At 35.8% G+C, this 13,844-nt stretch overlaps 2 protein-coding genes across 2 annotated transcripts; one reads left to right on the top strand and one right to left on the bottom strand.

Annotated features, from left to right (window-relative positions):
* Window positions 1–585: 585 nt before the first annotated feature.
* LOC107945453 (oxidation resistance protein 1) lies at window positions 586–4,385 on the top strand. The gene is made up of 8 exons (XM_016879470.2): window positions 586–1,278; window positions 1,864–2,384; window positions 2,508–2,580; window positions 3,058–3,135; window positions 3,235–3,298; window positions 3,567–3,654; window positions 3,824–3,908; window positions 4,041–4,385. Exons 1-8 carry the CDS (start codon window positions 1,165–1,167, stop codon window positions 4,122–4,124), a joined length of 1,107 nt encoding a protein of 368 aa, XP_016734959.1. The 5' UTR covers window positions 586–1,164; the 3' UTR covers window positions 4,125–4,385.
* Window positions 4,386–4,944: 559 nt separating this feature from the next.
* On the bottom strand, window positions 4,945–11,576 carry LOC107945452 (asparagine synthetase [glutamine-hydrolyzing] 3). The gene is made up of 14 exons (XM_016879469.2): window positions 11,217–11,576; window positions 10,992–11,130; window positions 10,497–10,592; window positions 10,238–10,379; window positions 9,667–9,762; window positions 9,395–9,489; window positions 8,385–8,546; window positions 7,917–7,997; window positions 7,605–7,826; window positions 7,333–7,467; window positions 6,725–6,805; window positions 6,450–6,536; window positions 6,259–6,366; window positions 4,945–5,482 (listed from the first exon to the last, which is right to left on the bottom strand). Exons 1-14 carry the CDS (start codon window positions 11,294–11,296, stop codon window positions 5,300–5,302), a joined length of 1,707 nt encoding a protein of 568 aa, XP_016734958.2. The 5' UTR covers window positions 11,297–11,576; the 3' UTR covers window positions 4,945–5,299.
* Window positions 11,577–13,844: the final 2,268 nt, after the last annotated feature.

Here is a 13,844-nt window from a genome sequence, read left to right as displayed (position 1 = left end):
GCCAATGTTTGTGAAATGCAAGCCAATGAGTTCACTGGAGGTAAAAGGTTCAGTAAAAAAATTCAGTTTCAGTGGATGAAACTCACTCCACTGCTATCATCCAAAGGAAAGATACTTGTGAGATTAAACAAAAAAGGAGTCTAGACAGACCTCGTTGGTGTGAACTGTGCATATCATTGTCCTCGATTCATTGCTTGAGTGACTTCTCCTTTTTTTTCTTTTTGTCCTTTTGGTTTTCATTAAAAAAATAAAAAAATCTTTTAAAAAAATTGAAAGTCAACAACTAAAGATAATTAATTACAATATTAATATCTTCTGTTAATTATATATAATTTTAATTCATATAATAACAAATTTAGTCTTAAATATTTATATATTTTTATCATTTTGATCATAATTCTAAAAATATAATAAATTTAACCTCAACATTTATACACTTATACAAATGTTGTTGATTAAATTTGTTAAATTAAAATTAAATTGATAAAATATATAAACTTTGAGGGATAAATTTATTATTATATAAATTAAAATCATGTAAGAAAATATTAAAATTGTGATCCATTGTTCTTACTTGCTCAATTTCAAAATTAACATAAATTTAGATCTGATTTTATGACACAGGCCATTTTGTTAAATTTGGTTTAAAAAAAAAAGGTTTTTGTATGGAAAAACACAGCCATGGCGACTTGATTTTATGAGACGGGTCAGTTTATTAATTTTGGTAATTAAAAAAAAATTGCTATATGGAAAAACACAGCCCTGGCAACTCCACTGGGGATCAAACCCAGAATCTCTGGTTCCGTAGATCAGCGCCTTATCCATTGGGCAGAAACCAGGCTATCTGCCCATAAGGATTTACTTTAAGCATACTCTTTCTCCTTTGCTCCGGCTACCAAAATGAAAGGGAAAGGAAAGGAAGTGGGTAATATGGTTTCTCCTTTAATATGTGATATTTTATTATTATTTCAATTATGCTGCTTTTGTAGCTGAATTTGGTAGAAGCCAGCCAAAAGAAGTTGTTTTCTTTGTTCTTTTTTTGAGAATATGAATGGAATATAGAATCAGACACCACTCAAATCGACAGACAAAAAAGCTAGGAAGCTGTGGTGTAAAATATCTGTCTTTCGGGGGTGAATTGGATTGGATATTAAAAGGAAGGAAATGGGAATGAAAAAGTCTTTGAGGAACAAAGCTGTTCACTTTGTAACTGATCTTACCACTGGCCTTCTTAACCCCATTTCTGATAAATCCTCCTCGCCTCTCCACCCTCCTCCTGTAAGTCTCTCTCTCTCTCTCTTTGCTTTATCTTGAGAATGCTTCTTCCTCCCCCCCCCACCCCCTCCTTATTTATGCTTTTGAGTGCTTATCACAATTATGATCATCAACGATGATGTTTGCCATTGTTCTTCTGTTTAGTCAACATCCCAAATAATGTTTAATTGTGGGCAGCTTAGATATAGATTTTTCATATGCTTTAGATTGTTTTGATTTTTCATGTTTTCAATGTATTTGATTGGGTTTTGCAAGGTTGCATCTTTTATTTTCCTTCCTAATTATCATTATTGTTTGTTTTCTTCTCTTTTTCCCCTTTCTTTTTTGGGTCTTGGTTAATCATTTCTTGAGATTAGGATTATTGAACTGATTGTGGAAATTCTTTGTTTGAACTTCAGCTATGGTTTAAAAGTTCAGGTTCTATTGTATTGTGATTTGAAACTTATCTCCATTGAAAAAACTTGCATTAAGAATCTCAACCTTGTCAAAGAATAAAAAGGTCTATGACTACTGAGTAGTTAATCTGTTTTGAAGTATTACTAAGTTACTCTGTTGAAAGCCTGCAATCACGTACGATCTTTGTGGTAGGAAAATTTGAGTGAGTCAAAAAGAAGCCAACTAGAGAAAGAGTTAATCAGCAAGGAGGATGGGGATCTAGTTGATGGCCCTGATACGTCTTCTTTTACTGCATTCCTCTGTTCACTGTTGTCTTCTTCGGAATCAGGTCACGATTTGAATCAGGCTGAGCAGAATGATAATCAAGAAGAAACTGGTGATTCATCCGACAACATAATGAAAGAGAATGGTAGAAGGAAAAGCTTACTTTCTAGAGGTAAGCAATCACTTAGAGCTCTTTACCAAGCTACTAGGATCAGTGGAAACAAAAATAAAGACAAGGGCGATTCTGACGTGAAAAGTGACGATGAGGGTGATGCTAAGTTCGATGGGATCGAGATGAGACATATGCAAAATGTTAAGGAGCTTTTGGCTTTGGGAGAACTTCCTGAATCTTCTGAACCGTCATTGCTTCTTACAGAGAAAACAAGAAATGCCCTTTATGCATCACTTCCTGCAATTGTTCAAGGGAGAAAGTGGTTATTGCTCTACAGGTGAATACCGTTGTTTCTCGGTTTCATGGATCGACTTTGGTGTTTCATTTGGATATATAATTTTGCTTATACCGAGAAATAGCTATTTTTCCTTCATTGATATATCTCTGTTGGCCTTCATAGTACATGGAGGCATGGTATATCACTGTCAACATTGTACCGAAGAAGCATGCTCTGGCCTGGTCTCAGTTTGTTGGTAATGGTTAAATGACTTTCTCTTGTTACTTTTTTTTTTTCTTTTTTCTATTCTTTCACAGCATATTTTAAGTCTTCAATGCAGTCATCCTTAATACTTATCTGGAATGTCATTGCCATGGATCCATGGTCCAAGTATTAGTTGGACATGCCTGTATCGTTAACTTAATGAATTTTTATATTCTGAGAACTCATTCTATGTTATGCGGCTATGTCTACTGATCTCTGTATTCTTGAACCCTTTTTCCAATTCATATTCAGTTTTTGCATTTCATCTTTTATACCAATGATGTGTTGACTTCAAATCCAATTGTCTTTTATCTATGCTTGAAGAAGGAATTTCAGAAGCTATAAACATGCTTGATGTCAGATTCCTTATTGCAGTTATTTTCCCAGTGCTAGTCCTTAGGCAAGGAAATCATTCATATTTTCTGAGCACTTAGGTCAAGGGCTCACAGCATTTTGTTTTATCTTATAGGTTGTTGGAGACCGTAAAGGTGCAGTGTTTGGTGGTCTGGTTGAGGCACCCCTAAAACCAACTAATAAGAAATACCAGGTGATGCTAGAAAACACCCTTTTTTTTTCTTTTTCTTTTTTTTGTATCCACCAATATTTTGTATAAATATATTCACATTTCATTTTGATTTTTGAACAGGGAACAAATAGTACCTTTGTTTTCACGGATAGACCCGGGGACCCAGTTATATTCCGTCCTACAGGTATTCCCATCTTTGTCTACCATTTCCATTGTCATATATATTGATTACAAGCTGTTCAAACATCAGAGTATGCTAGAGCTGAAAATGTTACTATGGAATGATGTTTGTGTTTTAGAACACAAGTAGATTGACTACTGAAATGACATAAGTATATTAATCTGGTCTACTTGGGGCTTTAACTGAAGATTGGCTCTTCTGGCTTTCTTTTGTATTTAAAACAGTTCCTGTCTAAGGAAACTTGGTATATCTAACTGCAAATGTGGAACAGGTGCAAATCGATATTTCACTCTGTGTTCCACTGAGTTTCTGGCAATTGGTGGTGGTGGCCATTTTGCGCTCTATCTAGATAGTGATCTGTGAGATATATGTCCTCTCTGGTTCCTTTTTTATATTTAAAAAATACAGAAGCCCTCAACCCCCCCCCCCTTTTTCTTTCTTTCTTCTTTAAAATAGAATTCTTTTATTAATTACAATAAGTTTGATACGAAACAATGCTTTTTGATATGTCCCAAATTTTATGTAAAGCTTGAATGGATCTAGCTCATTCTCAGAAACCTACGGAAACCCCTGTCTTGCATTATCTGAAGATTTTGAAGTAAAGGAGATTGAGGTACGCCTGTCTATCTTTCTCTTTCTCCATTCTACAACCATGTCACTGTTTTGTTTGCTTCATGAATTCATATTTGGCTTGTTTATAATTTTATCATATAGATGCTTCATTAACTTAATCCTTATATCACAGTTGTGGGGCTTTGTATATGGATCAAAATATGATGAAATACTTGCTTTAAGTAGAACAGAGATGCCTGGAATTTGCCGATGGTAAAACACCCTTCAAGCATGATGCTATTTTACTTCTCCCTTGTGATCATCGACTACTGCGTGAGTTCTGATGATTTCTCATTTGGTACAATCATCCTTTTCCCGAGTGTCAACATAATTAACTGGATTTGGAATATTTCGTTGTATATATCCTTTCACTGTTTACTTATGCTCGACTTGTATATACTTCTGGCATCAAAGCTGAATTGTGGCTAAATGTTACTGAGAATATATGGACAAGTCAATACATTTTATTTTCAGCAAAGTTAAATCCAATCTTTACTCATTTACAGGGCCCACTTTGGAGAGTAATAAATCACTTCTTGAATCATATTTTCATTTCATATTAGTCATATTCAATTTTGATGAGTTGCAAATTTAAAAATATTTTCATTTGGTTAAAAAACGATGGGAAAATATTAATGCGTTAAACGTCACTGTATAATTGAATCATGAAAGAGCACTCTGTGCCTTTTGAGCGTTATCCTCAAGAAAGTATATACTGCTCTTAGCTTCAAGGTAAGGAGTACAAAACGCCCGCTGGCCTTTAAACAGGATTTTCTAGATTTCCATTAGGTCAAGCCTCAGTTCATGCTGAAAATTTTGAATTTTCAGAACACATCCTTCGAATTTTCTGTAAAAACGTTAGTTGAAAGAGGATTGATCTCACTATAATAGAAGATGGAGTTGGTGCTAATGGCACCTATTCCTTCTAGAGTTGTCATGGTGAGAATTGAGAAAGGAAGAAATGTTTGACCAATAACATTTAATTAGCGCTTGCAATTTATTTAGTAATCGATATTCACTGTAATGGACAACCATGATAAACAAGACCTCAGAAAATACTTAAATTTCCACTATTGACAACTGCAAACAACATGCATAAGATACAAGCAACTACAACCAGCATAAGAATCCCAGAACAAGAAGCTAGTTTCGGTGGATGATAAACAAACATTACATAGCATAACCCAAGAGCTGACTAGTCAAATACCAAAAGGGAGAAAAAGGGGAGGAATGGGAAAGAGATAGGAACTTAACTACATGAGAGGCACCTTACAACATTACATTTGGATTCATATGACTTTTGAGCATTTGAAAGAAACAAATGCCTTCTCATTTCAGCAATGAACTAGGTCTATAAATCCGCCAGTCAGCTATCAAATAAAGATGCAGTATTTATGCTATTGCAATCTTTCCCGCAATTCCTCCTTTTTGTGCCTCATAAGCAGAGGCATGAACACCTAGTGCAGCCCGACCGGAGGGGTCGGGATTTTCTGACCATGCTGCATCCCATTCCACTGCTTTTGCTGTACTGCACGCCACACTTGGACCTCCTGGAACTGTTGACCTTGCAGCATTCTGCTTGCAATTGGATGATTAAATCCGCAATGTCAAATATTATTAAGCAACAAAGGAACAAACATAATAAAATTGTACACTATAGAAGTGTTCAGTTCAAGAATCTTGCAGAGCTTATAATCAAATAGAGCTTCTTGTTTTCTCTGATATGCCTGATAATTATGACCTTGCAACACCTTGGCTAAGAGTTCCATTATACTAGAGGTCTAGGTGAAAGGGTCTTGAAGAACTTAAGTTCTTTTGCGTTGAGAGTTGATACCAAAGCACTCCTACCTGTTCCCTAAAAAATTAGGAATTCCTAAGCCCAGCAATTTTGGGCAAGTGCCAAGTAGACAAATGATGTGGCCTCCTAATAGTGGAAAACTACAATAACCTCGCAAGCAGACTTGACAATCTGTATATGTCTTCATATACATATATATCATGTTTATGGTATTCTATATTTATATAAATTGACATGGTAATAATGTGTTATATAGATTTGGCACATTCATCTATTAATGGTGTGTTTGTAGGTTCTTTTTTTTTGTAGTCATGTTTTAATTATTTTTATCGTGTCGTGTAATTGTGCCATTTTCAAAATTGTCAGGTCTACTAGAGAGCATCCAACACATAGCAATCGAGAAATGTAATATTCAGTTTGGTTTGCTTTCTTTTCCAAAAGTGAAAATTGGACAAGGAGGAAAACCAAATCTGTTACATGTTTCTATACCCCACGAGAAAATTTAGACAAGCAGAAAAGAAAGAGAAAGACAGCAAGGTGAACAACGTAGTACCTTTGGAAAAAACTTCTCAAAGATAGTTCTGTAATAGTATCCCTCTTTTGTGGTTGGAGTATTCTCGGGGTAGATAAAGTTCGCATTAATCAACATTGCATCAGTGACCTGTCAAGTTCAGTAACAATAGGTTCTTACATGCAGCCAAATGGAAAATGTCTCCTGGAAGAACCATAAACAAATAAGTCTACCTGTTTGTTGGCATGGTCCTTCAAACCATCAATCCAGCTGTACCCAACTCCATCACTGAACTGCTCTTTTTGCCTGTATAAAATGTGCTGAAACAGACAGGGAAAAGAAGTTTCAAAAAAAGAAATTCTGCCAGGAAGTTTTCCATAAGAAATCATATTGAAACATTAATACACTGAAGAAATATAATCAAAGAATGGAGGACCAGAAAGAAAATGATATAGCCCCAGTAATTTTTTCTAGATGGCAGCGGTGTTTCAAAAGCAGATATAATAACCTTAGGCAGATATGGCTTCTTATCATCGTCAAATGCATTACGTAAGATCCACTTCTCAATCCTCCCAAGATCAGGCCTTATCTGAAACAAATTTGTATGGCACTAACCATAAGTGAACCTTCATTCACAGAGGAGGAAAAGAAAAGAAAAAAAGGTCTAAATATATAATTAAAATTTAGAACCATTCCTTTGACCAACATGAGATAGAAAACTACTATTGCTAAGAATCTGACACCACGTATTATTTGCATCAGCTCATTATTAAATAAAATATCCTACAAAACAGATTATCACCTCACACACCAGATGAAAGCACCAAAAGCTAGAACATATATTGCATTTAAGAGCGGAAAGTGACGTCACCCCTATAATGTGAAATGCCATCCCCATAGATAGGTGATACCAGGAATGACACCATGCAGCCAAAACCAGACATAAAGCAATAAACGTTAAACTTAGTAGAAATTTACCTCTACCTGTCAGTACTTTCTCATGTAATGGCAGTAAAGCTTTTGTCTAAGTTATTCCAGTATGGACAGACACAGATCAATTTTCTCAACATTAAACTAAATGACACAATGTAAATGACAGATATAGAAGCATAATACCATTTTCCACTCAGGATCTATACTCATTGCAATGTTGATGAACTCTTTATCTAAAAAGGGCACACGAGCTTCAAGTCCCCATGCTGAAGTTGATTTGTTTGCTCTCAAGCAATCATAAAGATGAAGAGCTTTGATCTGTCGAAATAATTAGAACACCATTAAAAAGGTAAACAAATATACAGCATATAGTCAGATAACCACGCCTAATACATGGATTCCTCCAATTCATTTACTAAAATCCTGGAAAAAAAAGCAATGACCATGCTGAATACCTTTCGACATGTTTCTTCATGAAACTCCTCTTTGTTAGGTGCTTTATGGAAATACAAGTAACCACCAAAGATTTCATCGGAACCCTCCCCTGAAAGAACCATTTTCACTCCCAAAGATTTGATTTTTCTTGACATAAGAAACATGGGAGTGCTGGCTCTAATAGTCGTCACATCATATGTTTCAATGTGGTAGATAACTTCCTCCAGAGCATCTATCCCTTCCTGGTGGATCAAAATGGGAGAAAGAAAAACATAAAAACACAAATGAACATATTTTTCCATCCTTCTTTATTAAATCAAGCAGGGAATTACCTGGACAGTGAAATGAAACTCATGGTAACGAGTTCCAATATAATCTGCTACCTCTTTTGCAGCTTTGAGGTCAGGAGAACCCTGAATAATAAAATGTAAAAAAAATTGTAAAGTGGTAAACCCAAGTTATATTTCACAACTAAGACAAAGATAAGAGTGTATTATCTGAAGTTGCAGAAATTATCCTAACAACTAGAAGGAGACTAGATGAAGATATTTTACATAGACAATTTACATATTACTAGTAGCAGCAGTTCATAATGCAAGTCTATAGCATTCTTCAATGAATAATTTGATTCATCCATCAGCTACTCCAAAAACATCATAGTGCTTAAGGTAACAACAAACCTAATCAACAGGCATGTTTTGTAGACATTAAGTAATAAAATGACACAGGGAGGAAGGAAACCAAGATAGTAAGAGGATGTGGAATCTGTAAATGTGCCACATGAAAGTGAGTATTATGACCTTCAAACCAATGCAGAAGGTATGTAATTGTGATCCCCACTGGCAAGCAACTTCTGAATTAGCTAGCTGACGGGCAGCTACAGCAGCGACAAGTGATGAGTCCAACCCTCCTGATAAAAGCACTCCAAATGGTACATCTGTCATAAGCCTCTTAAACACGGCCTATATAAAATAAATTCACAGAAATTAGTGTTGTAACATGAATGGCATATCACAGAAGTAATACCAACATTTATAAATTTAACGTGAGAATAAAAACAAATTCTAGAGACATGTATGCTCCTTCAAGTATTCAAATAACTGAGTTACCAAAACAATGAAAATCCATTACTAAGAATCTTAAAAAGTAATTTGCTTACAATTTTGTTTGTCTAACTCTGTCATGACTAAATAGGATGAATGGTACCAGGAAATAGAGGCAGACTGACATACAAATGACTACTTGGAAAAGGAGAACACAAAATTATAGAAAGAGCCATACAGTTAGAATTCAATCTTCCAGTTCTTGAGTAGAGGTCAAGCTGAAATCTTAAGAACTAATGTGCGGGATATATCCTACAAGCTAAGGATATATTAAGTTAACTAGAAAACTAAGAATCCCACACACTGAACTCCGTTTCTGTTCTCTTGGAACATATATTTCCTAATGAAAAGTAGCCACAAGAAAAGAAACATAGAAATAAAGATCCTAAAAACAAAGCTAACACTTGCCAATTAGGGGGAGGGAGAGACCTAATCAAAAGGAACCAGGTACTTTAACCCCACCTATGGTACTCCTATGATTTTTGAACAATGATTGAATGCAATAGCATGAGAGTGCTATGTAATGAGGCCTTCGTGACTACTTGGCCAATACTGCCTTGGTTTCACGAAATTGTTTCAAGTGAGTGTTATGTTTTCCACCATTTTTTTTTCTTTTTGATGGAGAGACGTAATGACATCCAATTACAGAGTTAACAGCAAACCAATAAAATCAAAACAAGAATCCCAGTTGAAAGTTTAGAGAATGCCTTCTCAAAAGCCTCCCGTAGAACTTTGGGATTGTAAGGAGTTGAAGGGATCTTTTCTGAGTACCATGGGGGATTATACCATCTTCTAAGCGCTCCTGCAGACATTTGGGAATGCAACAAATAAAAGGCACTGAATGGAACACTGGGAAACAAAAATGAAACTGTAGAATTTGTAGAAGAACATCATATACCATATAAAATTCCAATTCTCCTTAAGAAGTTCTATGATTTATTTTTAAGCAGGTTAGGAATTAACATCCAAAGAAAAGGACCTTGCTTGCTCGAATATATATGCCCTGGAAGGAAAGACATAAATTGTTCACAATCATCACTCAAAGCTTTCATCTCTGAAGCAAACCATACAGAACCTGCAAAGAAAATAGTATTTAATTAGCAGTATGCATCCATAACAAGGTGGAGGGGCTAAATATAAACCAAAACTAGAAATGGAATCAAGGAAAAGAAGCTAAGCCCAAAGCATCACATCCATCCAAACATGAATAAATGCATCAGCACAAGCTATCTCATATTTGCATGTTTCTTAACTATATTTGGCATCAAGATTTCAAAGAAAAAAATCAAAAGAGCAAGGAAAAAGGTTTCTAAGATATTCTCTAGGACAAACATTTTCCTTTTCTGCAAACTTTTAAGGGGATAAACATTTTCGGGATAAGTAGTTGAACCATGTTTAATTTTCTGTCACTCCCTAAGGAAGTGGGACAACCACTGGAGCCAAGACCAGGTTCATGAAACAGACACCTAATTAGCCTAATAACTAACTAGATTCTAGCTATACATTATACATCTGAATAAAACCAGTGTAAAGAAGGAAAAACTGCATACCGTCAAGGCCCCATCCAATATAAAGTGGGGTAATTCCTATAGCATCTCGAGCTGCAATGAAACTTTTGTCACGAGTGTCAAGAAGGACAAATGAGAACATTCCATCCAGCATGTCCACAAAATCTTCTCCATATTCTTCATACTAGAAAAAGAAGTCAAATTGGTACATTAACGAAAATGAGACTTTGAAATGTGAAAACCGCGCAACAAAGGAAAATGCTTTAATAATGGAATAATATCCAACCTCTTAAGAACTTACAAGATGAGCAATTACTTCACAGTCACTTCCAGTTCTAAACTGATGGGAGTTCAGCTTTTCTCTCAATTGCTTATGGTTATATATCTCTCCATTAACCTATAATCATCAACCAAACATGAAAGTAAAACTAAACATCGCATTCTATCAATGATTCCATGTGATGGTCAAATTTGCTACTTATTTTTTCCCTTATTTACAGAGTAAAAAATAATAGGTAATAAATATACGAATGACTGAAATCATACATTTACTTTTCTATGTGAAAATGCAAAACCAATTTAACATAATGCATGCATTTTGTTTTAATTAATATGTAAATATAATCTTAAATTTAATTATTGAACAATATTTTCACTTTTATATCCAAAAACAAACATTTCACGCTAAAAACAAATAGAAAAATATTATAAAACTAAAATAAAAAGATTATTTTATTTTCATGATTATTGTAACAACCATTATCAATGTCTCGACGAAAAAAGAAAGAAAGTATACCGTGACAACAACAGTCTTATCCTCGTTATAAAGGGGCTGATCGCCTGAAGTCGGATCTACAATAGCTAAACGCTGATGAGAAAGGTAACAATTTTGATGGCAATGTAGTCCACTCCAATCAGGACCTCTATGCCTCAATCTACGCTCTCCATTTCAATCAAAATCAACGATCATTTTCATCTAAAATAAAAAAAAAAGTGCTAAAATCTAAATTCTCAAAATCACCTTCGAGACAGTTCAATAATGCGGGAGCGTTTAGCTTGAGAGTTGTCAATGCAGCCAAGGACTGCAAGTATTCCACACATGCTGCAGCCTGGGTTTTGGAATGGAAGGCCCTGTGGAGGCTGCTGAGAGAGGAACCTGAAGTAAAATCGAGTGGATTTTGTGATTTAGATAATGCACCCTATTTCAATCACAGCCGTTGATTTTGACTAGCTTTTTGCTTAGATTCCCCTTTCCGCCATTTACCAAATCCATAGTGTGTTCACAGATATAAATTCTTTATTAGGGTTTTGGAATTTTGAGGAATTTTTTTATTTCATCTTTTTTTTAAATAGATTCTCGATGGTGGTGAGGTCACTCGCTGGTTGGGAAATTGGGATCTTTTTTTAATAGATACTTTTCAAATTATCAGCTGCTACGTAGAGTATTTTCTGTTTGGTGCACTTCAGATCTTCGCCGTCCGAATTTTCGATGAGTGGGTCTCTCTTAAGTTGTAATGTGTAGGATCGTAACCTGGAGCAAGTTCACTACTTTTCTCTTGCTAATAACGTTGTAGACATTCAAATAATAATTTAAAAAAGAAAGCTAATAACGTTGTCAGTCAAATTAAAAATTCAACACCTTGGAAGATTCAAAAATGGAATCTCTCTTTTTGACAAAAATAATTAAAAGCCTTTTTTTTTTTAATTTATCGAAATAGGCGCGGTATTTTATTATTTATCGGAATGGTCCTTTTTCCTGAAAGCGCGTTCACATCAGCGCAATGTCAAGGGACGTGGCAGAAAATCGCATCCCTGAGGGCACGCTTTGCTTACGTGGACGGAAATCGCTCCCTCAAGGCGCGTTTTGTTGCCACGTAAGCGCTCTCTTGGGGACGCGTTTTGCCCGTTTCTCCCCACGTTAGGTTTTGGGTTTTTAGGTTAGGGTTAGGGTTTAAGATTTTTAAGATTTTTAGGGTTTTGGAGAAAAAATTAAATAAATAAGGGATTAAGGTTTAGGGTTTCTTAATTAAATTAATTATAATTTTTTCAAAATTAGATTAGGTTTCGTGTTTATGGATTTTTAAGAAATAATCAATTAAATTAGGGTTTAGGGTTGCGTGGGTAATTAAATTAAAAATTTATTAAGGAAATCGCTCCCACGTGGACGCGCTTTTACTACAGTAGGTCCTGAAAAAATAATTTTGAGTTGACATTTTTGAGCAAATAGTATAAAAACGTTTCAAGCAGTATGCTTTATCAGAAGAATTTCTAAATCGCTCCCACGTGGACACGCTTTTACTACAGTAGGTCCTGAAAAAATAATTTCGAGTTGACGTTTCTCAGCAAATAGTATAAAAAACGCTTGAAACAGGATGATTTATCAGAAGAATTTCTGAAATCGCTCTCACGTGGACGCGCTTTTGCTACAGTAGGTCCTGAAAAAATAATTTCGAGTTGATGTTTCTGAGCAAATAGTATAAAAACGCTTCAAGCAGGATGCTTTATCAGAAGAATTTCTGAAATCGCTCCCACGTGGACGCGTTTTTGCTACAGTAGCATGTTTGGGCTGAGGCTATAAATGAGGCAAAAAATGTTCTCAGATTGCATAAGTTACAGTAAAAACAATTTAGAGAGGCTAAGAAGGTTAGAAATTAAAGATGAGTGAACGTATTAGTATTGTTATTTACTATGATGGTGAGGTTTGCCACACCGAGAACGGTGTTGTTTTTTATCAGAGAATACAGTGCGACTGGTTTTTAACCAGAACATAGATTTGACAGAACTTCATAAAAGAATTAAGCGTAAAATTTTCGGAACGACGCCAATGAAAGTTTTGTCTATTACGTATCGATTTTGTTCTTCTGTTGATCCGGTGACATATGACTCGTTTGACATAAAAGGTGCTCGTAACTTGGAGGCAATGGTGCAGACTCATTTTGCTAGTGGAACACCTTATATTGAGTTATATGTACAATTTACATCACCAAATGATGTACTTGCGACTGGTTTTCGAGAGGTATACACGACCCCTGGTCGACACTCGGTTAGCGAGTTACAAAACACGGAACAGCCCATGTTTGGTAGCGGTGTGGAATGCACATCCCCTGTAAGGCACTCTGTCGGTGGATGGGACATGTACGTCGGTGGCTCGATGTTTGATGCTGGAAATATGTACTAGGGAATGGCATCAAGTTCTAGTGGTTGGCAATCTACATCCAAAAGGGGACGTTATGAAATGCCTAGAAAAAGGGATGATATACTCCCTACGACGTCTACCGGTGAGGGGACCTCGTACGTTGTAGATGATGGTGGTTTAGAAGATGACTCCGATGTGGATCCACCTCGAGACCCCGGGCCCGATAGTGCAGAAGTTGGCTTATTTTCTGAACCGGAGCCTATTCTAACAGAACCTGAAGATGCTGAAAGGAGTTCAGATGAAGAAGAAAATCCACGATTCAAAGCATACTCACCTCCAGCCTACATGCATAATGTCGATCTGTCTGCAGATGATGCGTTGGAGTTTCCAGATCTACCACACCGGTTGCGTGATCGTACAAGTTCGGGGCTGGATTCGGGTGAATTTGAAGTTGGTAATCAGTTTTCCAACAAGGATGGTTTTATTGGTGCTTTGAAACAACATAGCATCAAT

Source organism: Gossypium hirsutum, chromosome D12, assembly GCF_007990345.1.
Source record: "Gossypium hirsutum isolate 1008001.06 chromosome D12, Gossypium_hirsutum_v2.1, whole genome shotgun sequence".
Lineage (NCBI taxonomy): Eukaryota > Viridiplantae > Streptophyta > Magnoliopsida > Malvales > Malvaceae > Gossypium > Gossypium hirsutum.
The sequence above is the reverse complement of the archived record's forward strand: the minus strand, read 5'-3'. Positions and strand labels throughout refer to the sequence as shown.